Source organism: Alternaria triticimaculans, assembly GCF_023758025.1.
Source record: "Alternaria triticimaculans strain BMP 0046 chromosome Unknown scaffold_19, whole genome shotgun sequence".
NCBI classification, from domain to species: Eukaryota; Fungi; Ascomycota; class Dothideomycetes; order Pleosporales; family Pleosporaceae; genus Alternaria; species Alternaria triticimaculans.
This window is the reverse complement of record NW_026055976.1, coordinates 187,778-210,934: the sequence shown is the minus strand read 5'-3', so window position 1 is coordinate 210,934 and position 23,157 is coordinate 187,778. Positions and strand designations below refer to the sequence as shown.

Below are 23,157 nucleotides of genomic sequence, written 5' to 3'. Positions count from 1 at the left end.
ATCGGTTGATGTCCGGTACGTTTCAGATACACTACACTACCGCGAACAATTTAGCCAGAATACATGACTGAACTCTGCGCACGACCAAGGCGACTCGCATCCTCAGGCCTAAGGGCTGGAGAATCGGAGGGCATTATTACCGACGACCTGGTCTAAAAGCGTCAAATCGATATTACCCTCCAATGACGTGCAAAGCTAACACAGGCTGTCGGCACCGGCAGGATGCAGTGCTGACCGCGCGAACACGATGAGTAGCGGACACATGGAAGACAAGAAAAATGGAGAACGTGGGATAGCTTTCCCTGCTTCTTGGGCGGCGGAGGCGCACTGGGAAAAAGAAATATCCTACGCCTCACCATAGACGCGCCACTACGGACCGGTGGGGGGAGACGCTGCGCAGGTGCCGTCGGGAAATAGCAAGCCTACTGGAAACCGTCTGACCACCGAAAATTCGAGACGAATTAATAGGCCCGAAGTGCTTTTGTATCAGATCGGTCTTCCACGTGCAATCGCCTGTCTTGGACAACGCCCGTACTATTGGTGTGTAAGTCATGCAGCGACCGTAGCCAGAGCGCTGGGTCAGGCCTCATGCGCATTAACCGACGACCGGCGGCCATCACGTACTGCAATCCAGCTTGGCCAGTGACATGCTCGCTTGACCACGCTTGTGCAACGCAACTGTGGAATCGCTGATTATCCTCAATCGCGATGACGCGAGTGGAGATTAGTCGAGCCTTTGCCAGGGCCTTGCTAGCGAGATGAACACTGTGGAGAAGGACGCGCCTTCGCAGCCAATTTGTCGCAGGATAGCATACCATGACAGCGCCAGCAGTTCACGTCGGCGTCATCCCTGCACCACCCTTCGAGACCTCTCCAACGACCGCGAGCATCGGGGGATCATCGCAGCGGGCTTTCGCTACTGGGCGGTCACGTCACGACGTCTGCGTATTGGGCCCTCATCTGCGCAAACCAAACCCTACCAGTCTCCAGTCTGCGTCAGCTCTCTCGCTCAGGCACTTCGGCCCTGTCTCCATTGAGGCCTTTATCGCCGTCCTCATCATCTTAGATCCGGACACTGTTGAATCTCACCCTGGCTCAACCACGCTTCCCCGGCGACGTTCGTACGCACAGAGCCATGCTAAATTAACCTCACAGCTTGCATACTCCTTAGCATACTGCCTTGTATAGGCCCCTTACATACGTACCAGAAATCGGGGTCAGGCAAGACATGACATTCGTCTCTTCACCAATCCAAGGCCATCCACATGGTGGCTTGACTAGACTTTCACACAAGACGATGCAAGTGGATCGCGCCGCCGCTGACGCTAGGCGGCTACCGCTGGCTGTCATCGCATCCCACCGTCGAGACGTGACAGGCAAAGCATCCCAAACAGCGACTGTGCGAAGGGTCCGAGCCATCAAAGTCATGACGCTCGGACTTTGCTGGCCTGCACACCCATCCATCCCGCACATCACTTGGTCCAAGCGGGCCCACCAACAGCAACCTGGTCGCTTGGCCTCTAGAAGATGATCTTGTGCTTGTGAGGAAGGAGGATTGATGAACCCTGTGAAATCCTCTGGTGCGAAGAGGCGCTCCAACGCAGCAGACCGGTTGCGTAGTAGCGTGGATATACTTCGCCACTTTTAATCATCCACTTGTTCAACCAAACAGCGTCGTCTAAATTTCTATATTCGGTCCCTACTTCTTTTCGTATGTATGCAGGCTTTTGCTTTTGGCGCCTGTTGTCCTGAAGATTGCAATGCGCCCCCGCTAACGAACGGCCGTGGTAACGACTAGCTGCCTTGAGCTGTCACTGTCGGTGCGCAACTGCTTCACCATCGCTTCTGCTACTTGGTTATTTACCTGGTTCTTGACTATTACTACCTCTTGGCCCCTGCTGTCAGTGCGCCTCCGAAGCATTGATTAGATCGAGAATCCCATGGCACGGTAGATCAGCAAGTGTCCCGTCGACCGCTCCGCAAGCAAGATCTTGTAGTGCCGGCTCCAGCGTTTGAGAAGTCGCCTCGTTTGACATCCCAGGTATGTACACTGTTTAGCTTCCTGTCCATCATGGATCTTTGTGGGGCCTTGTTGAACTTTAAACATTAAATGCTTATACCCTCAGGTCCTTCAATGCACTACGTATTGCCGCGTCTTGATATTCGGGTCTTGCGACAAGAGTGCGCCTCACATGGCTGTGGGTACAGAACGCCGCGCGAAGAAGACGGCAGCTAGATTAGAGCACTCGTTGCTTTTACAGCCCCTTCAGGACGCCATGTCATTCAAACCCCCGAACCATAACACTGGGTTTGGTCGTTCCCATGCCGCCGACACTGCTTCTACACCAAGCCCCACAGATCGACTCGAATCCGCCCATGATTCTGCGACCGGTCAGGAACCCGCTACCCAACCTCACCAACATTCGAATAAGAAGAGACGCTCCTCAAAGAGCAAAGTACCGGGAGAGCTCCGCAAGTCCTCATCAACTCCACACATGCGCCACTTAGCACTTGGAAACCCTGGTGACCTGTCGCCAACAAGTAACAAACCGAGGAACAAGCTAGGATACCATAGAACCTCAGTTGCTTGTGGTAAGTGAACAAACAGCGCATTCTGGTGTCGTTCTCGATCACTGACTGTTGGGAACAGGGCATTGCAGGCGCAGAAAGATACGATGTCTTTTAGCTCCCGACGATCCCGCAGGCCGTTGCTCCAACTGCATTCGGCTGAAAAAGGAATGCAACTTCTACCCAGTTGAGCATAACCCTGATATGCCGCAGCCCCAATCTATCTCATCGAAGTCGGGTAGTGCAGTTCAACCAGCTACACCTGTCTCTACTTCACCTCGGCACCCTTTGTCCTCCTCAGGCGATGCCATGGAGTTCCGTACACCATTCTCTGGACCTGCGTCGAACGGGCAACCTCCAAGCTTCGGATATCATGGCGACCACGACAGTGATCCTCACCATGCATCTGTCACCAGTGGCCGTAGGTTTAATGCTGCCTCAGGCCCGCATTCGCTGACGAACAAAGTCCCAGTACAGCACCCTCCTTACCCTTATCCTCCTCCAATAGAAACCCAATGGCCACCAACGAACAGTTTCCTACCTTCATCCACCGTAGGCGAAAGCCCCACCTGGCGCAATTCACCCTCTACCGCAAACTCAGCGTACGGGAGCGAATCAAACGTTTCAGGTGGTCATACACCAGCCGCGATGAGTACGAGCTCGACCATGTCATACGGTCACCAGGACGGCCACTGGAGCCAGCAACCATCGTTTCAACCACCATCACGCTCGATGTCATACGGAAACATTGAAGGACTTCCGCAACAATATCCAGGCCAAGGTCTCGGTATCCAACACGAAAACTACCGGAGAACTTCTCCGTATCCATATCCGACCTCGATAGACACCAATCCTTCCACAATCCACGCGACCACGATAGGCGCATCCACAGCGGCGCCATTATCTGCACCCGTTGTTCCGAACCACTCGTATTATCCGGCTCCCTGGTCATCATACGACGCCATGCCCAACCATGGACCACCAATGCCTACAGCTGGGCGTTCTATGAGTGCGCAGTGGTATGGAGAGCCAGGACATCTCGACCGGGTACAAGAAGAGGTGACCCCACCAATGGCATACCATCACCAAGGGTTACCGCAATTCTACTCCGGAGCATAGTTAAATACCCAGCGCATAGCGGTTACAGCAGTACAACTTTCGCGCGGTTCCACAACCTCCAAATTTCGATCTCACACTCTGTATGGTGGCCAATGGCATGGGTCAGTGAACACTTTGGCGACAGCTCCGATGTGAGCGGTCTTATCAAAATCATCATTTCCGGAGTTAGAGGCGCGATACGACTGGAATTACGATACATGGTTTGGAGATCATGCTTTTCCAATGGACCAATAAGTGATCTTGGGCGTTACTAGCATTGCAAGTTTTTGATTTTCAGCTTCACAAGGACTCCATAACGGGGCGTCATTCTTCCAGGTTCATTCAGGTTTTGCTTGGGCAGCCTTCATGTCCCAATTTCGGCGGTTTCGTTTCACACTTCCAATCACCATCTCACAGCCACTATCACATGTACAAACAACGCCGATTGGAGGATCAGTTAGAGAGATGCTACATGTAGCTTTCCGAATACTTCGAAAGCATATGCGCCGAATTCGATACCCAGATAGTAACATATCGCTACTTCACTACCTGAGCACCTCGGCACGTTTGTGACACCTGTTTTCTGTCGTTCACGGTATGGCGTCCCCGCAACTACAGCAAGCATACGTTACCCACATGGTTTCACGGGGACCGTGGGGTCACCAATGCGAAACCGACTTGTCAAATACCACCGGGTACTTTGCAAGTCATAATTATGTTCAGAACATGGTACTTCCTGGTACCAATGAAAGTATTGTTCTGGAAGGTGGCATGGCTGTCTTGGCTTTGGCCTGAGGCACACACGCAATGCTCGGCGAAGGCAAGGCACTCCGAAGTAAAACTACGGTTGAACGGAATATTCCCAAACACCTACACTTACATCATGCTTACGAAACTCCCATGATCAGTAATCTTTAGACAACCCCATTTTATATACCTTCTCTACGCCAATACCAGCAATGCAATGGGTACAACTATCTGTGTGTCAATCAGATAATGCATGAAGGTCACGGACCGGCTGTTAGCAAATGGCATCGCACTGAAGCCTCATTACACGCGCGAAGATGAAGCCACGCAACTAGCCGTACTATAGCATCTTCGTACCTGCGTCCACGAGGTACGATCTATAAAACCGGTTCTATGACTTCGGTCGTTCAACCTTGAATGAAAAGAGCCTTGGATAAAGTCAAAAGTCATCCGTCGTCAGCAAACCCTAATGACGTTTGACCTTTGTGCAAGCGAAGCATGTATCCCAGGACCCGGAATAAATTCGCTTCCCAGCCCAAACCTGCGGACATTGCGCAGACGCCCAGGCCTCCTGTCCAGACTTCTTGAGACTGTCGTATGCAACTTGGAATACGTACCCGAACCTCGGTCATTCAAAGGTGGCAGACGATCCACTTTTTCTCGTCGCTTCTCTACGATACTGGGTAAAGCTCGGACCGTGATTAATCCTCCTTCAATTCCGGACCATGAGACAATGGCTGCGGAGGGAACGGAAATTGCTTTTGCCTTTGGCTCCCAGTTTTGCTGGACCAGGACTCGACTTTTTCCCCGCTACCACACAGCCGGGTAGGAGGCCCGTCGACGTTTGCTCCGGAATGACCCTTGATCTTTTCCGACCATGTTCTTGCTGATCGCACTTGGCTGAATCATGGGCCAAAGCCTCGGTTGTTAATCCTCTCGGCGCTCTTACCACAAATGTGGAGGTGTGCCTGTACGGACTAAATCGAACAAAGAGAATGTGGGTTCAGCGCGTGGACACGATGTGAAGAGGTGCGTTTTTCTGCTTATTCCCAGCAGCGGCTACTGCATGGGCTCAAGGGTCTCTGTGGAGAGGCGTGCGTAAAAATCGCTAGTTCGCAACGACCACGTTAGTCGAATTCAGCGTAGTTACGTACACGAGCTGGTGGTCACCACGTTTACAAGTTTCAGCGACACTCTCGAACCACTCGGCAGCCGCAAACTTCATGCGCGCAGACATTCAAAGTTACACACATGTACGCGCAAGCCACTGCAGCCCTATGCGCGAACGACATACTGGCAGCACGATGTTACATCATTTGGTGACACAAGTTCAGGGTTTCTCGAAGGATTCAGAGGCATGTCTAGGCACCCAATCGCGCATTTCTCCCATGCAGGATACTGGGGCACAAGAGGTTTGTCCTGTCACAGTTAGGCGTGCTGGCGGGATGTCTTCCGGCAGTAGTACTGTATCCACACAGATCCTCAGCATCATCATCATCGGTCTGCACACCAGCTTGTTTTCATCACAGTCCACCACGATTGCCAGCTTCTTAGCGTCGCAAAAGCCGGCCGTTGCCGTATGACAGTTATCGGCATCTAACCCCTGCAACGGAAGGTTGCAACGAGTGTCGCAATCGCGTTCGTGCGCGTCTGCAGGGCAAAGCTGAAGGAACACGCACGCAAGGTTGGGAACGCTACCTTCCCCATCGCTCGACTGACGCATACCCAACCGCAAGAGTGACTGGCCTGTTACTCATGGAAAATTCACGCGTGTAAAGCCGCGGCACCGAACCCTGTCAGATCCGCCTATCCGTGCTTCCTGTCAGTCATTGAGCGCGCACCGTACCTCCCGTTCCGCTGGGTTTTGACGCGGTTTCGACGATCCAGGCCTCCTTTGCGAACATCTAGCATAAACGCCTGCAACCACCCTGGCGGCCATGTACGCCTAATGGATTTTCGAGACATACAACGAGTCGGAAAGCATGCAGCCACTACATTTTCCCACACCACCCAATAGCCTTTCCCTCGCATCTCTGACCCAACCACCACGACTGTCAAACAATCTAAACTGCATACCAACAAAGCAGCGTGACTTGCACGCAATGCGCTCATGCTGCACCGCGCCGCGAGGCCACAGCTGCAGCATTAGCCGTCCATCTTTTAAAGTCCACTTTAACATCCTTCCATCCGATCCGGGCAGGATTTCCGAGCTACGCCCCAATCGAACGTATAGATGAACAGCACACACGACCGGCATTAGGCAAGCAACTCAAAGACTCTGTTCGCTGGGTCCGCTGCAAACGCATCATGCGCGGTCGGACCTCCCTCGCGTTTTTGCTGCTCGTGTGTCATCACTACTCCAGACTCTTGGCTTCACGCATGGCGCTATTGCGCAAACTTACATCCGCGCGCTATGGCATCGACGCTTTGGTTGCATATACGGACTGGCGGTTTGTGGAGTACCTGCATGCCTGTTCACATAGCTATAGGCGGGCAGGGCTATGTTGTGCATGCGCCTTCCCATTATAACATGGCTGAACCATAGAGTAGGTAAGATGGACAGTATGCGAGTCATTTCGGCGGATGGAAGCCTTCCCGGCGTCAGTGGATGCTGTGGGTCGGTCGAGATATGTACTCATGAAGAGTGAAGTTGTGTCTTGCATCGCATCGCATCATGCAAGACTACTACGAGATAGGAAGACCACGATGGCCTTCCTCTAGCTTATCCCTCAAGACGGATATCCGCGCAACTTCCCCGTAGCCCCCCTAACCACCTACGTGTCTCTCTACTCCGGAGTAACCAACCCCGATAAAGACCTTCCCTTACGCCTACAATTCCAAAAAGACTGCTGAGAAAGACGGTCCGAATAGCAAGCGGAACTAGTACATGTCAAATAGTGCTTGATGTGGGTTGCAGACTAGATGCTCTTCCACCGGCTGCTCTGCTACAGTAACCGGTGCGGCGTGCCCTAGGTTTAAGCTAGCTGCTGGCTGCCTACTGTACGCCTGCTGATCACTACAGATGCGTAGAAGGCTTGTTTGGATGTTGAAACAGAGTCTGGAGCTAGGAGAATGCCGGTAGCTTACATGCGTGTTCGCTAAGGTGTCTTGGTGTGATTGAGAGTATTCATGCGCATAGGGAGATGTGCCCTATCAAGATGATGAGGATGGTCACTGATGATGGTGCTAGGGATTGTAGGCGAAGTGTCTCGTATAGATTTGGAGAGGCTTGAAGTAAAGATACGTAGGTACTATGCTGAAGTGAGACGTTGAGGTGGTGAGACCTTGGTACACGCGCATGGCTAGTATGATCGAAAGCCGATCGGGCGCGAGAAGACATTGTTAGATGGAGACTTAGATTGGCGTGGAGGGCTTACCGAGAAGCGTACATTGTATAGTGTATACCTCGGTCATATCTCACGGCTCAAAGGCAGTTGCAAGCCCGTATCTATTGAAGCGCAATGTTCGTACAAGACCCCCGCGTCAAGAATGATATGTACAAGAGATACACAGAAGCCATGTTGTGTCCATCTAGAGACTGAGATATAGATTATGCCTTTGCTCACCCGCGGCTATCTCAACTATCAATGCACGTTACTGGCTTTGCGGCATCTATCTTCTATCGCAACGAGCAGAAAGGCTGTGTCTCTCGTGTCTTTTCCCAGGGCTACTGATTCCAGCAACTTTTCATCTTGTTGGCGCGAGGATGCTGCCCCGACACTATTGCATCAGAAATTACAGCGCACGAAAATGAAGTATCAGCGATCGAAAATTATTGCAAGCTTCAGAGAGTCTTCCTTTGATGCATGTAGACGCTACGAGCATACCAGGAAAGGGGTGCGTCCGTTGAAGTGAAGATAAGCTCTTACCAAATTAGTACAAAATGAAAAAAAGAACTCCCTGTACAAAAGCAAATCAATACGAAGACTACATGTAGCGAGCATAACGCTGCATATATTCGACGTGTCACTACTACTGTCGCTGTGCCATTGTCGTTGTTGTTGTTGTCGCCGATTTCCCAAAAAGTAAAAAACATTCTTTACCATCACCACATCATCCCCTCCCTCCTAGGACATGTACCACACGCAAACAAAAAGAAAAGCCCGACGTGGGGGTCGAACCCACAACCTTGAGATAACCAATCGAGTCTTTAGGACGTGAAAGCTAAGAGTCTCACGCTCTACCGATTGAGCTAGCCGGGCGATTTGATGAAATCTGATGATTTGATGGAGATTTTGGAAATTGCAACATGTATAATTTAACAACCACGATAGAGAAGCACGATGAAGGGGTTGAAGTATCCTTTCGTGAACTTGATGTGTTGGTGGTACATCTTGGGCTGCAAAGTGGGGTAGAAGGAAAAAACTGCAGTAGGCCGAACCACGCCGCATCGAAGCAGGGGAATGCATTGCAACACCGAACCAGCACCAACGATGCTACCCGAAGGTACTCTTTGAAGATGACACATAGTTTTGGTCTTTGATTTCCAAGGAAGGAGAAATTGATCTATACTCGCTTTGGCGCGTATGCATGCTTTTAGGCCTCCGCGCTTGTAAAAGGTATCTAGTACGTTTTTTTTTGCCAATGCAGGAGGATGGTATCTACAATGCAAGCTACCTACGTATCAAGACTGAGCAATTTAACTATAGTGGCTAAGGTTATGTATTACCCCTGTCTATATTTTGTTTGACAGGATGTTGCTAATATGCGCCACAAGTTTCGTCGGCACACAGTGAACGAAACGAAGGACCATGATTATGGTAGCTACATATCACTTGATTCTTCCATCGCGCGAAGCTGAGAGAATCAGGAGTAATCCGGGCAACTCGAAGTGATCATTGTCCTCATCGCGGCATGGGAGACATGAAGCTTTAATGTTTACTACTGTGTCTATTGCACGCTCGTGATGCGAGCTTAGTGTACCAATTGTCGCTAGGATATCTATTATTACATTATTATTCGAGAGCTAAATGTTTATCAAGCTATCTTTCGCTAACTCAACGCCGTCATATCCAGAGTGGCTGGTTCCCATCGTAATGTACAATCTATGCGAACGATTAACATCGAAGGTCATACTTGCGAGAGTGCAGTCATTGCGGTCATACGATAGATCCCAACGCCCTCTCTAAGACTCATCTCTTGCTCTTTCTGCATTCCGTGACCTTTTCGAAAGGCCTGATTCCCCAGCGAATACCCACGAAGAAAACTCACAAGTTCATTCCATCCCAGTCCCCCTGTGTCGGTCCTCCGAACCGCTCCCGCCGTAACCTATCATTCTCCTCAATCAACGCATCCCTCTCCTTCTCAATACTCTGAATGTACTCAATCGCGCTCGCCAAGATCATCGCCTTACTCGGCTTCGGCTGCCCAACCACTCCAGCCTCCTCGCTCTGCCTCAATATCGGCACCGACTGTCTCAGCCTCTCCAGTTCAGAATTAAGCCCCTCTCGATACTTGCGCTCAACCTGATTATGCGGTAACCGTTTCGAGCGCTGATACTTTAGAGTCGGAGAAGGCAGGTCTTGGCTGTCGGTAGTATTGCGGTCCATCTTCGGGCGACCCCGCTTCCTCGTGGGGCGTTTGGGGGTGGATGATTCGGAGGCAGAGGTTGGCGAGGATGGAGATTCGTGCTTTAGCATGTGTGGGGAGAGAGATGGCGATATGAGCGGTTGCGGCGCGTCTCCACCTTGCGACGAGGGTTGCGACGTTGTGCTTATGGGGGAGATGCAGTCTGGTTCGTTCGGTTGTGGTGGCCTTGTGTTTGTGGTGAAGTCGAACGGGTATGGCTCAAATGGACTGGGGTGTATGGTGTTGAATGTCTGCGTCATAGTCTGGTTGTTGTTCCTGGTCGATATGCTGGCCCTGAAAAACGTCGCATTGCAATCTTCTTCTGTCTTCGACGTCGTGCCGGATACACTCTGAACGGATGTGAGATTTTGATCGAAGAATGTATCAGAGTCAAAAAAGGTGTTCAGCGAGTCGTCTGGGCCTGGCCCGCCAAGGTAAGGATTGTCGAAGTAGTTGGTGTACGGCATGGTGTTCTGTGGTGGAGAATGTTCGGTACGTTCGGTCTTGGTTCCATGCGCATTACTCGGGAAGTTCATTCAGACTGTGTCGAGTCGTGTATCGGTGGACGTGTTCGTTGCTGTTTGGCGGTCGATGTATCGGAGTCGCTGGGAATGACGAAAGGCCTGGTATTATAAGAATACGAGGACCTAATTGTATCGACGATTCGAGAACTGCACACCCAACAGAGTAGGTAATAGGTCCTCGTGACCTGCTGGGAATCCACCACTAAGGTTGATCAGGTTCCGGTGTAGTGGCTCAGTACAGTCAAGATGCTTCCAGTAGCTGTACGGTAAACCCAAAATCGCAAGTTAGTTGTGGATCCGTCCTACTCTCAACCGTTATTGGCACGGCTAAGTAAGCCTTCCGCTTCCGCGAGTTTCACTGCAACGTCTGCTACTCATTCAAAGGGTCGAGTTTTTACAATGACTGTAAACGTCGAACGATAAACACCTCATCGGCACTGTCCGGTAGGAGCAGCATCTCGTGTAGTCCCGGGACGAGCTCCACTACGCCGAAAGTCGCTTTCCGCACATGCTCCGATCCCGAGTTTCCGATATGACTCTGAAGCCGCACTGCAAACACTGCGATGTTCGTTTACGTGCGTGTAACCTAATTTACCCTGTTGATCCTGGTAAGGCCGCGAATTGCGGTCTCAGAATGTACTCAACAAAGCCATGATGCAGGATCTGATTTGCTTTCGCTTGTACGCGGCTAACTCGGGACGGATCGTATAAACTATCTGCGATGCCGGATGGCTTCCTGACGGTATGATTACTGGCTTGCTTTATTAGTAGATGTTTTGCGGTACCCCGATCGCAAGGTAAATGACAGTAAAAGATCCCTAAAGCCTCATTCTTGCCGACAGTAGATTCCCGGATGCATGCGGATGGAACGCGTTGCATCTAGATACAACAAGTGAGTTCGCTTACTCCTTGGTATCGCATCCTTCCAAGGTTGTGCTGCCCGATGATGGTAGAGGTTTTCTCCGAGCACCTGTCATGGTACCACATCTAGGCATCGGCGTGCGCCAACAGGCATCTCCGTTGTTGTAGTAATCGAGGGAAATAGCCCGGGCTTAACGAGAGAGGCTGAAAAAGTCGAGAAGTCTTTGCGGCGCATGTGGCTATGTTGAGGTTGGTGCAAGGCAGCTCGTGAGAGTGGCGTGATACTTGTCGGCAAGGCCCGAAGTAGTAAGTCTAGCCGGCACGGATATCCACAACTCGTGGCCATCGCGTTTTTCTGTGACCTTGGCGAGTGCAGCGTAAAGAATAGTAATCCTGCACGAGGCTCCTCCATAGAAGCCAAAGACATGTACAGACTGACGAGCAGCAACATTATCTCGCAGCCGAAGTTGTAGCTACCATGGCAACGAAGAGTATGGTAGCAGTGCTTTGGATATCACGTCCAATAATAGACATGGAAGATAGTGGATGTTTCTTCCATTCATGAAGGTAATGTTGCTGCCTACAAACATGGTACGTTTGTTGAATGTAGACACTCGCGATTTATTGAGGTCAGCGTTCCTCAACCCCGCTACCCCTCAACGCGCGAACTGAAGCTTGAAGCTCCCTGCCTCCGCCATGACAACACCAACATCGACAACGCCTGATCGCGTCAAGACACGCTTCCTCATCATCTCAGATACCCATACCAGAACTCCTTCCGATAATATTGCAGAAGATGAGGCTGCCTTCCGCCCGCCACTGCCCAAGGCAGACGTGCTTCTTCACTGCGGCGACCTGACCATGATCGGTCATCTGGACGAATATGAGAAGACTCTGGACATGCTGGAAAGTATCGACGCGGGATTGAAGCTCGTGATAGCTGGAAACCACGACATCACTCTGGATGAAGAGTATTACGCCAGGAAAGGCGAATACATGCACAGAGGGGACAGGTACGACAAAGACCTACCCGCCAAAGCTCGAGAGATGTGGAAGGGCGAGCGGGCGCGGAAAGCAGGTGTAACGTACCTGGAAGAAGGAACGCATACATTCCAGCTCCAAAACGGGGCCAACCTAAGGGTACGCGCGATGTCAAACAGCCAACACCTCCATCCGGAGCTAACAACCCCAGGTCTACGCGTCCCCCTACCAACCAGAATTCTGCGACTACGCCTTCCCCTACTTCCGCAACGAAGACCGCTACAACCCTTCCCACCAATGTACGCCGAACGCCAAACCCATCGCCGAGAACCCCGTCCCAGACTACCCCAACATCGATATCATGATGACCCACGGACCGCCCATGGGCGTCATGGATGCGACAACATCAGGACAGCACGTCGGCTGCGACCACCTACTCCGCGCTGCTCGACGCTGCAAACCCCGGCTTCATTGCTTTGGGCATATACATGAGGGATGGGGCGCGCAGAAAGTGCGGTGGAACAACAAGGGGGGGCTGGATGTCAGGATTGAGGAGCATATCGAAGATGTGGAGAGTGTGGATGTTGATCAGGATGCGGCTAGGGAGATGAGGGCGGCTACTGTTGATATCGGCGAGGGTAGCGATACGGCGGTTGAGTTTGGGCGGGAAACTTTGATGGTTAATGCGAGTATCATGAGCGTGACGTATAAGCCGTGGAATGCGCCTTGGCTTGTGGATGTAGACCTCGAAATGGCCAGTTGATCCAGCATGGCTGTACGGAGTAGACAGGAAAAAGCTTCAGAAGTATGCATACATCACGAAGAATGAGTAGGCATCAATGGGACGAACCAACTACTATCGTGCGCGATATCGCCAGGGTGGTTTCCAGACAGCGATTGATCTATAGCAGCCAGCTCAAACGTCGTACTGCGATGACCTCTTCGCGTTCCCTCTAAAGTTCGTCATTGTATCTCACAGGTCTCACACAGGCCGAGCAGTCTTGAGTCGCAGCTAGCGAAGCCATATGCATGCATTTCCTATGCAGCATCGACATATCAACTATCGTACATCGTAAAGCTCATCTTCGAGCAAGGTAGAAGTATCGTGAAAAGAACAAGGTAACAAAAGAAGCGCGCTTAGTTACCAACCTGAATCGCGTAGCCACCATCGACAGTGACAGTCTGACCATTGAGGTACTGACAGCCAACAGCAAACAAAATCGCCGCAGCCATGTCCTGATCCTTACCGGGCCTCTGCGCAGGAAGACCCTCTTTATGCTCCTTTGGCATCTCACTCTTCTGGTTGTCATCCCTGCTCTCCTGGGTGGTCATCTCTGAAGGGAAGACACCCGGCGCAATCGAGTTGACCCTAACCTTGATCCCGTTCTTCGCAATCTCAGACGCGAGCAACTTGTTGAGATGTATCGCGGCGCCCTTGCTGGAGTTGTACGCGAAGTGACCTTGCGAGATCTTGATGTGGCCGGAGATGGAGGAGATGTTGATGATGGTACCGGAGTAGCCGGGGTGCGTCTCGGTGGACTTTTGGAGCAGAGGGAGGAAGGCCGTGGACATGAGGAAGGGGCCGACGACGTTGGTTTGGTAGACGTCTAGCCATTCTTGCTCGGTTGTGCCGTCGAAGAGCTTGGAGACGAGGTCTTCGGCGGAGCCTTTTACTTCGGTCTTACCGGGGGCGATGCCGGCGTTGTTGACTGGGGGTGTTAGTTGGCGTTGCACAAGATAGTAATGGGTGGTGGAGAGCTTACCGAGGACGCAGAGGCACTTCTCTTTTGATTCAATCTCCTTCTTGATCTTGCTGTGAGGTGATTAGTACTCCGTTCTCCATCAAACATCGTTGGCAACGTACGATACACCGTCCTTGGTGCTGCAGTCTCCGACGATGGGGATGATCTAGCGACTGTTAGATTATATCTCTCATGAGTTCACTGTGTCGAAGACTTACCTGTCCTGCAATGTTCTGGCCATGCACCTCAACAACCTTCTCGAGCTTCTCCTCCGTCCGTCCAACAATGTAAACCTTAGCACCATTGACAGCGAGCGTCTGTGTGATCATGAGACCAATCCCAGAGCCACCACCAGTAACGAGAACGACCTTGTCCTTGACATCAAAGACCTGGCCCATCTGGAGTTCGGCGTTGTTGGTAGGAGCCATGTTTGCGTAGTTGCGCTGTTGATTCTGCGGTTGGATTTGATTTGTGATTTGTTTCGTGCGCTCAATTGATTGAATGCGATTTGGAAGTGCAGAGAATGAAGAGGGGAAATTTCGCGTCGCAGAAGTCGTGATATAGCGGGTAAACGGTCTGACGTCACGGTATGAGCACCGCGTTGCAAAGCGCGTCAATGTGACGTGTGGGATTTTGAGCGACATGGCGAAAACGTAAATTTCAGAATTAAAAGACCAGAAATTTAAGTGGAACAACTGAAAGAAAAACCAGAGTTCGACTGAGGGGGGATGCACGCAGAATCGCGATTCAAACGCGTTGAAGAGGGTTGATGGTGATGCAGGTCATGATTGCATCACTGTGGTGCGGGAGATCGACCCGCACGCGGTGTCACGTTTTTCCCTATCCTCTTGACATAGTAAAAGTCTCCATCGACACGTCATGTTTAGAGGGCGTGATTCCACGAGTTTTACAGTATCGAAAAACGATCGCGGAGTAATCTATCAATCTCCAGTCAGTTCCATTCTGCAATACCCCAGAAGATACTGGTACTCAGTAATCGTACACATTCTACATGAGCAACATAGCTCTGAGCATGACCCCAAGCTGCTTGGGAAATGAGACACTAAACTAGGAGAGTATCGAAGCTGGAATATCGAAAGGTTCTCGTAAGAAAAGCTGATGATGGGGACCCAATTATAAAGAAGTCTTGGGATGGGCTAACAGTAGATTCTTTTTCATGCATACTATGCTTCCCATCCAGCATTCCACATCTCAATACAAGCGTCCCCCATATCCCATATTTACTCGGTCGCAGGTGCCTTAAGTACCTCATCAAGCCTAACAACCGTCGCCGAAAAAGGCGTATGCAACCCTTCCGCCCTACCATCATACGTCTCGCCCCCATAAACCAACAGATGATTCGGCCTCTTCGCAAATATCTGAATAGCTCGCGAATACACCGCACCCGCCGGCGTCATGTGTTCCTCCCACTTATCGATCGCGCCGCCCGCGGAATTGGTGTATACTTGGCGCCTATCCGCATCACTGACTATAATCGTGCCGTTGGGGCCGCCGAGCGGGGACCAGACGACGTAGGGGGAGGCGTTTGGCACTGTGCTGTTGTTCACGACGATGGGTCTACCGACTGAATTGCGGAAGTTTGTGGGCTCATCGGCCATGACGTAGTAGACGGGGTAGTTTTGGCCGTAGGAAGAGGAGTTTCCAACGGGGAGTTCGTGCACCAGGATCCATTGGTCGAGCGGTGGAATGTAGGCTACGACTGTCATGCCAGGGCGCGCGAGGTATTCGTCGTAGACAACGTCGTTTACGACGGGGCCCCAGGTGCGGAGGTCGGTGCTGGTTTGGTGCGCGAGCTTTTGGCCGTGGAGCGGGTCGCGTTGGTCCGAGTAGTAGGCTACTAGTTCGCCTTTGTATTGGCTGCGTGGAATGTTAGTATTGGTGCTCGTCTAGGGATGGGAAGATTTGCGGCGACTCACAGAAAGTAAGGTTCCCAAATAGGGTCTGCACCATTCGTAGTATTCGGGCGTCCGCCCTCAGCGACATGGCTTACAAACTCCCAAGTCCGCGCTCCATCCGTGCTGGCGTAGAGGTCGATGCGAGTTCCATTGTTGCTCCAGCTGTTTCCTCCACCCAGAATCGTTCCAGCTTCGTAGCCACCCATTGGCTCTGTCAATTCGGTCAACGCGGGCTGGGCGCTGAAACCCCATCCATTGACCGTGTCGTGTAGGTCAGAGATGTGTTCCCAAGACGCGCCGCCATCTTTTGACTCGAAGATAGGGAAGTAGTTTGGGTTGTGGCCGGAGAGGGAGGCGGTGGCTATGATGGTTCCATCTTGGAGTTCGGTGTAACGGGGGTAGGTGATTGATTCGTTGCCAGTGGTTTGGTAGATGGTGTTGTTTGTGAAGAAGCCCCAGGGTTGCGGGGCGGAGCTGTTGCAGGATGGTTGGTATGGGTGGGCTATAGCTGTGTGCGTTAGGGCAGCTGTGGCTGCTAGGATGTTGAACAACATCTTGAAACACCTTCCGATTGCGGTACCAGAAGAGACGTTTGATTGATGCTGGGGTTCAATCGATCGATCGTACCTTCAGCTTAAGTATCTACACTTCATCATCGACGCCACAGGCTCAGCTCTTCCTTCGGCTACAGATGCGCGTCATCACCTTCGACAAAGCTTACCCTCAAGAAGCTATGCGTAGTTCAACGCTGGTACGAGCAGTGGGGATTATACCCGGCGGGCCGTCGATCATCTTGTCGGTTCCCCATGGGGCCTTTTTTGCCGGTGGATGAAGGTCGTACGTCCTCACCTTGCTTGCCAGCTGCTGCTCTGCATGAGTCTTTTTCGTGAGGGGTATACAGTGTTTGTCAAGATTTGGCTGTGTCTCGACGGGTAAGTCGGGGGTGGAGTTGCTGTACGTACTCCGGCTATGTTCGTCGGTTGATGAGCGTGCCTAAAGTTGTGAAGCGAGCTCAACAACAGTGTTCATGGTCGTCAGAGCTTTTGGAAGTTTTTAGTTGTCATGGGTGACTGAGACGTTGTGGAAGCTTCTGTGGAGTTGCAATCAGTATAACTGTTGCCTCTTCTTCGGATGTTACAGCCACCAATCGGACAAAACTGAGCAGGTGATGGCCTCGCCCAGGTTTCCTGTCACGGCGTACTCTACTCAAGGGGAAGGTTGTATCGAGCTCTTGGGCTAAAGTGAAAGTTTGGGTGCTGCAAGTGCAAACAGCCGCGGCTCTTAAGTCTTTCTTCCACGAACCTCATGAAGGATCGGAAAGTGGAGAGATTGCTGCATGAATAGCAACACATGTAAGTGCCTGAATTGGGCAACGATCTTCTGGGGTAGTCCAACAGTCGGTTAGCATATCCGAGCGACATGATGGCGTAAGTCGGCGCTCTGCAGCGCCTTAGGTAAGTATGTACCCCATGGGGTCTGCTCGTCACCTTGCATGATGCAGCAGTGCTCCACAGAAGGATGTCAGCTGTTAAGTTTCCGAACAAGTGCCGTAGCTTTCTTCTTCTTGGCGAGTTTCTTCTTCTTGGCATCATTTACTTGAAGTGTCAGTAGACGGTGAGAATGCGACTTGGACTGTATCGATTGGGCGTAAAATCAGAAGCAAGGGGAATGACTCTCTCGAGGTTGTATAGAAGTCTTGGTGTTCTCGTACGGCAGTTGGAATGGGTAACAGCTCCGTAGTATACCAAGAGATCGACTGATGAAGTCGCAAGTATGGGACTTGTGGTGAGGTTGAAGGTGAATTGCGAAAATGTACTTAAACGTCCGCTGCGAGACCGAAGGAAGGCCATCGCAGCCTTCAAGCCTAGGGATCCATGACAATGTTCCGTCCAACTTCTTTCTTCGCGCTTGGCGCTCTATTGTTCCTCGCAATCCTCGACCAGGCTACCGCTGTCACAGCGGGCTGTGGCAAGGCGCCAAGGCTGACCAACGGCGTCCAAAGGGTCACGGTGAACGGCAAGCAACGCCAGTGGACGCTGCGGATCCCGAACAACTATGACAACTCCCACCCATACAAGTTCATCTTCGGTCTCCATTGGCTCAATGGCGACATGACATCCGTTTCGGGCGGTAACGCGCCATACTACGGCCTTGCGGCTTTGGCAAACGAGACTGCCATCTTCGTCGCACCCGATGGTATCAACAAGGGGTGGGGAAACACAAACGGCGAAGACATCACCTTCCTCGACACGGTCCGAAAGGCAGTTGAGGATGACCTATGCGTGGACGAGACGCAACGATTCTCTCTCGGTTTCTCCTACGGTGGCGCTATGAGCTTCAGTCTGGCCTGCAGTCGTGCAAACGAGTACCGCGCCATCGCCGTCCTTTCTGGTGCAACTCTTTCAGGCTGCAATGGCGGAAACACGCCAATTGCGTACTATGGCCAGCACGGTGTCAAGGATAGCGTCCTACCAATCGCTATGGGAAGAGAGATCAGGGACCGCTTCGTGAGGCTGAACGGATGCCAGCAGAAGAATGCACCAGAGCCGGCCAGGAACAGCAGACAGCGTATCAAGACGGTATACGATGGGTGCAAGTACCCGACGCAGTACACTGCTTTCGATGGTGACCATGTTGCGCTTGCTGGGGATGCGGGTAACGATGTTGGACCACAGAGCTTCACGCCCAAGGAGGTTTGGAGCTTCTTCTCTCAATTCTGAGTGGGTTGAGACGTTGTAGTGGACCGATGGTGCGGGGCTTGGGGAAGCTGATAGTGATGGCCGGCAGATGTGTTCGACAGGGGGAACATCATTCAGTATAGCGACGATAGTATATATTTTAGTGTCAGCATGAGAGGGACGCAATGAAATAAGATGTTGGTGATTTGGAAATTCCCAAGTGACAGCAACTTCGACGTTGAGACAGAATGCTGACACGTGTGCACGCTATATTCTTACGTCCGAGATATTAGACCGAAGTGTATCGTCGAAGACTTGGCAGGCGGTTGAGTTGACGGCGGAGTGATGAGGGAACCTTGGAAGTGTGAGGGGCCAAACGGACCGCACGTGAAGAGGCGCCGCGCTAACCGGCTCCTTCCCCACCAACGCGAATGTCAACACTAACCAGTCGCGTCCCATCTCCACCACAACGTCATGGTAAGCATCAACAATCCGCTGTTATACGCGCATACTAATCGTCTTCAGGCGCCTGCGCGCTCTAAGGATGCCAAAGCAACGAAAAAACGTGGCCGGCCTCCGGGCAGTCGCAATTCTGGCGCCGTCGTGAAGGCCAAGTCGAAACCTGCGCCAAAGCCGGCAGCAGTAAAGAAGGGCAGACCGAAGAAGAGACAAGTCCAGGAAGAAGTCGAAGATGAGCTCTCAATAAATGAACCCGCACCAACACAACCCTCGAGACCCCGCAAGCGCAAGTCGGACGAAATCGCTGAACCCGAAGCCGAGTCGCGCAAACAGTACGCGCAGCTGGAGAACAAGAAGAAGAGAATACCGCAGGAGCAAATAGACGCATGGCCACAAGTGCCGCCTCAGGTCTTGGAGCAGATCACGACGGTGATACGCAATGCGAAGAAGGACATCGCCGAGACGCAGCGAGACGAGCGCAGGATCATGGCCGCACACAACACACTCAACCCCCTCGTACGCAAGCTAGCGCGCCAACTAGCAGAGTCGCGGATACCCCCACAGGCCAAAGACATCCATTTCAACATCGACAAGCTCACGGAGCGCAATGCCCAAGTGTCGCGAGAGGTCACGACTGCCCGGCATTCCAAGCAGCTGCTCAGCGAGCAGGTCAAGATTGCCCAGCACCTGCTAAAGAAGGACGAAGATAACCTGGACGACCTGAAGAAGAACGTCAAGAATTGGAGAGCCGAGTGGAAGCACCAGAAGAAGCATGGACGGGTGCGTGTCTGTCTATTCTGGTCGAGCTGAACGTGTTGCTAACCTGCCGTAGATCCACCCCTTACTCAAAGACGAAGGCAATGCGACGGCCCACGGCGACGGCCCTGACGATATCCGTCTGAAGCGATCAGAACCAGTAGCTTCCTCCCTCCTCGATGCGCCCGATGACGACCTCGCGCCAGTGCTTGCCCAGTTGCGACGCAGCCTAGAGAGCATGCAGGGCAACCATACACAGGTCGAGGGTCTCGATATGACCATCAACGACGCGCAAGCAGTACTAGACGACGTCTTGTTCAGGCACGCTGGCGCAGCGCAATATGCTGCTATACAGAATATCGATATGCAGGTCCCATGATGACTTCTGTTCTTTCTATAGCCACGCATGGCTCGGCGCATGGATTGGGCTCTGGGCGGGTGTAGTGAATACGGTACTGGGTTCGATATCAAGGCAGGTGTATGGCGTTGGAGGGCATCGGCGTAATTTCAATACTCTAAAGGAAGCTTTGTGCGAGGCATGGGCTAGGTTAGCAAGGCTCGTACCAGGCTGTCCAGCGTGGCGGCTGGCTGGAGTGGGCAGCGAGACCATTCAAGTCTATCAAAATACTCCCAGTTTTAGAACTGCGTTCCGACGGTATGGTCTTCGGAATGCGCGCGTTCGCGGCCGTCTCCATCATGTAGTGTAGCAATGCAGGGGCGTGATTGGCTCCACCAGAGCTTCGGCAGAGCGGAGCCACTTCTGCAGCTGCAGCCCTTCTATGCGAAACTTGTGCAAACTACAACATGTCAAGCGCCGCTATCTGAATGCCCCGTCCAGATCACCCGCATTGCAGCGGGAAGCTGTCAAAATCTCCACTAGGAGGGTGGGCGGTGCACTTCTCCGCGATTGGGCCTGCGTTTCTCCGGGTTCTTCCTTCCAAGGTTCGGTTCGGCAAAGCACGCGACCGCGAACATTCACCTGTCCCTTCGTGCTTCTGAAACCACCTCTCCGCCACTCGTCTGCCGCGACTACGGGCCCTGCTGTGCCACCAAAGAACGTGTTCCTGGCGCATCTCGACCTTCTGCGCGCTTTTCGATGCTCGAGTGCGTGACGAGACCCCTGTCGTAACACACATGAACCTGCGCGTCTCCAAGAAAAGCACCCGGCTCTGACACCGACCCACTACCCACACTTGATGTCGGAAGCTGCACGACGATCAAATGGAGCTTCGCCAGTCAAAATGACGGAACCACTAGAAGCCGACAAGGACAAAGTCTCCCCAGAAAACACTGCGCCCAAGACCCATTCACCCTCCAAGAGCAAGCCCGATGCGACCAATTCCGAGGCGTCCGCAAAACCGCCAAAAAAGCGTAGAAAAGTAAATCATGGTAAGCCATCGATGCTGTGTACCCACAAATGCATCTGCAACCCTGCTAACCTATATGCCTTCCTTCAGCATGCATCTACTGCAGACGTTCGGTGAGCCACAGCCAATTCCCCAGCATTCGATACATGCAATGTATTTCCATGTAAGACAATTGTTACTGCTTGCTGACACACACCAATCAGCACATGACCTGTGACCTCGTAAGTGCACTGAGTATGGCCTCGTCTGTTCGCAAGCTGATTGAGCCCGCCCAATGTAGGAGCGACCATGCACACGCTGTGTCAAGCGCAATATTGGACACCTATGTCACGATGAGCCGCGTGAGGGTGTTAAAAAGTCCAAGTCCGAGCCAGAGAATGGCGATGGACAGAGTCAGCCCACTCAGGTCGAATCAAATTCCTCCGATGCCGCATCGACGGCCGCTCCTCCAGTTCCGGATACAGCGCTAAACCTGGCGCCTCACCCAGTACCTCCTAATAGGGATGCCAGCACTACGTCAGGTACCCAGCCTGACCCCGTATCCGCGCCACAATTACCTGCCCTGACAGCTGGTAGTCAGCCTTGTAAGTTACACTTCTTCTCAGCTCCCCGTCGTAGTCGTCACTGACGCGCCGGAAGTCTTGGGCTACGATGGTTTGCTGTCCTCGTCTCAGAACAACCTTCAGGACATGCAGTTCCATCCTTCATATATGTTCAATACCTCCGAAGTCAGTAATGAGTATAACCTTCTCAACGACTTCCTCAACAACAGCCTCATGGACGACGGTGCGTTTTACGGAGGCAATGACTTCCACAGCCTCTTTTCCGATGCCTCACTCATGAATCAGATGGGCTCTCTGAACCGCAACTCTGCCTTTACCTCGAACGCGTCAAGACCGTCGCAATTACTTCCACCCCCCGCGCAAAGTGTCGGTGGTCATGCTGCATCACGGCAAACAGGCGGAGTCCCTACGGACAAGGCCAGAGAGAGATACCTTGTCACGGCCGCTGATCCTGCTGGATCAGACAGTCCTGAAGAGCGCATGAACAAGCTACTCAAGGCCAAGGTCGACGCAGGGCTGCTGAAGCCCTTCAACTATGTCAAAGGTTATGCACGACTAAACCAGTACATGGAGCAGAACCTGCAACAAGCATCTCGTATTCGAGTACTGCGCCAACTGGATCGCTTCCGACCCAAGTTTCGAGAGCGCATGCAAAGTCTGACAGATGTGGATCTAGTACGCATCGAGATGTGGTTTGACAAGAGCTTGATGGAGTACGACCGCGTCTTCGCAAGCATGGCTATACCTGCATGTTGCTGGAGAAGAACAGGCGAGATATACCGCGGCAACAAAGAGATGGCGCGACTCATCCACGTACCGATGTCGAAGTTGCGAGACGTAAGCGCCAGACCACGATCACTTTGTATATGACTCCAGCTAACAGGATGCAGGGTAATATCGCTCTGCACGAGATCATCGCTGAGCCGTCACTGGTTTCCTACTGGGAGAAATTCGGCGCCATCGCATTCGACCATACTCAAAAAGCCATCCTGACGAGTTGCTCCTTGAAGAACCCCGACCCGCACTCTAAGGATCCTGAGATACGTTGCTGCTTTTCTTTTACCGTCAAGCGCGATGCTTGGAATATGTAAGTGGATGTGAATATTGCCTCCGAGCTTAGACTGACTGTTGTAGACCGGCGTTGATCGTGGGCAACTTCCTTCCCATCACCGAGGCCACATCGGGGTCGCTACCGGCATCTTGAGGCCGTCGAAGCCGCACCACAAATCACAACAATGACTTCATCAATCTCCTACAAGTTCAAGAATTCAAGAGAAAGCGAGCGCATTATCTTCAACGGCACCGATTTGAGCGTTTTCGAGCTCAAAG

General features: G+C 52.2%; 8 protein-coding genes and 1 non-coding gene across 9 annotated transcripts; 5 read left to right on the top strand and 4 right to left on the bottom strand.

Annotated features, from left to right (window-relative positions):
• Nucleotides 1-2,192: 2,192 nt before the first annotated feature.
• On the top strand, nucleotides 2,193-3,687 carry J4E78_009217 (uncharacterized protein; the record flags this gene model as incomplete). The annotated part of the gene is made up of 2 exons (XM_049369810.1): nucleotides 2,193-2,592; nucleotides 2,651-3,687. The coding sequence occupies 2 exons, from the start codon at nucleotides 2,193-2,195 to the stop codon at nucleotides 3,685-3,687; spliced, it is 1,437 nt and encodes a 478-aa protein (XP_049218440.1).
• A 4,826-nt stretch (nucleotides 3,688-8,513) lies between these two features.
• Nucleotides 8,514-8,615, bottom strand: J4E78_009216. The gene has a single exon. It is a non-coding gene; the product is annotated as a tRNA-Lys (tRNA).
• Nucleotides 8,616-9,620: 1,005 nt separating this feature from the next.
• On the bottom strand, nucleotides 9,621-10,517 carry J4E78_009215 (uncharacterized protein; the record flags this gene model as incomplete). The annotated part of the gene is made up of 1 exon (XM_049369809.1): nucleotides 9,621-10,517. The coding sequence occupies one exon, from the start codon at nucleotides 10,515-10,517 to the stop codon at nucleotides 9,621-9,623; it is 897 nt and encodes a 298-aa protein (XP_049218439.1).
• Nucleotides 10,518-12,062: 1,545 nt separating this feature from the next.
• J4E78_009214 (uncharacterized protein) lies at nucleotides 12,063-13,110 on the top strand (the record flags this gene model as incomplete). The annotated part of the gene is made up of 2 exons (XM_049369808.1): nucleotides 12,063-12,506; nucleotides 12,559-13,110. The coding sequence occupies 2 exons, from the start codon at nucleotides 12,063-12,065 to the stop codon at nucleotides 13,108-13,110; spliced, it is 996 nt and encodes a 331-aa protein (XP_049218438.1).
• A 374-nt stretch (nucleotides 13,111-13,484) lies between these two features.
• On the bottom strand, nucleotides 13,485-14,517 carry J4E78_009213 (uncharacterized protein; the record flags this gene model as incomplete). Its single annotated transcript, XM_049369807.1, has 4 exons — nucleotides 13,485-14,056; nucleotides 14,111-14,160; nucleotides 14,212-14,255; nucleotides 14,308-14,517. The coding sequence occupies 4 exons, from the start codon at nucleotides 14,515-14,517 to the stop codon at nucleotides 13,485-13,487; spliced, it is 876 nt and encodes a 291-aa protein (XP_049218437.1).
• Nucleotides 14,518-15,330: 813 nt separating this feature from the next.
• Nucleotides 15,331-16,559, bottom strand: J4E78_009212 (uncharacterized protein; the record flags this gene model as incomplete). The annotated part of the gene is made up of 2 exons (XM_049369806.1): nucleotides 15,331-15,967; nucleotides 16,027-16,559. The coding sequence occupies 2 exons, from the start codon at nucleotides 16,557-16,559 to the stop codon at nucleotides 15,331-15,333; spliced, it is 1,170 nt and encodes a 389-aa protein (XP_049218436.1).
• Nucleotides 16,560-17,885: 1,326 nt separating this feature from the next.
• On the top strand, nucleotides 17,886-18,725 carry J4E78_009211 (uncharacterized protein; the record flags this gene model as incomplete). The annotated part of the gene is made up of 1 exon (XM_049369805.1): nucleotides 17,886-18,725. One exon carries the CDS (start codon nucleotides 17,886-17,888, stop codon nucleotides 18,723-18,725), a length of 840 nt encoding a protein of 279 aa, XP_049218435.1.
• A 432-nt stretch (nucleotides 18,726-19,157) lies between these two features.
• J4E78_009210 (uncharacterized protein) lies at nucleotides 19,158-20,277 on the top strand (the record flags this gene model as incomplete). Its single annotated transcript, XM_049369804.1, has 3 exons — nucleotides 19,158-19,160; nucleotides 19,209-19,922; nucleotides 19,975-20,277. The coding sequence occupies 3 exons, from the start codon at nucleotides 19,158-19,160 to the stop codon at nucleotides 20,275-20,277; spliced, it is 1,020 nt and encodes a 339-aa protein (XP_049218434.1).
• An 817-nt stretch (nucleotides 20,278-21,094) lies between these two features.
• On the top strand, nucleotides 21,095-23,032 carry J4E78_009209 (uncharacterized protein; the record flags this gene model as incomplete). Its single annotated transcript, XM_049369803.1, has 7 exons — nucleotides 21,095-21,287; nucleotides 21,356-21,378; nucleotides 21,469-21,486; nucleotides 21,546-21,849; nucleotides 21,905-22,665; nucleotides 22,719-22,915; nucleotides 22,963-23,032. 7 exons carry the CDS (start codon nucleotides 21,095-21,097, stop codon nucleotides 23,030-23,032), a joined length of 1,566 nt encoding a protein of 521 aa, XP_049218433.1.
• Nucleotides 23,033-23,157: the final 125 nt, after the last annotated feature.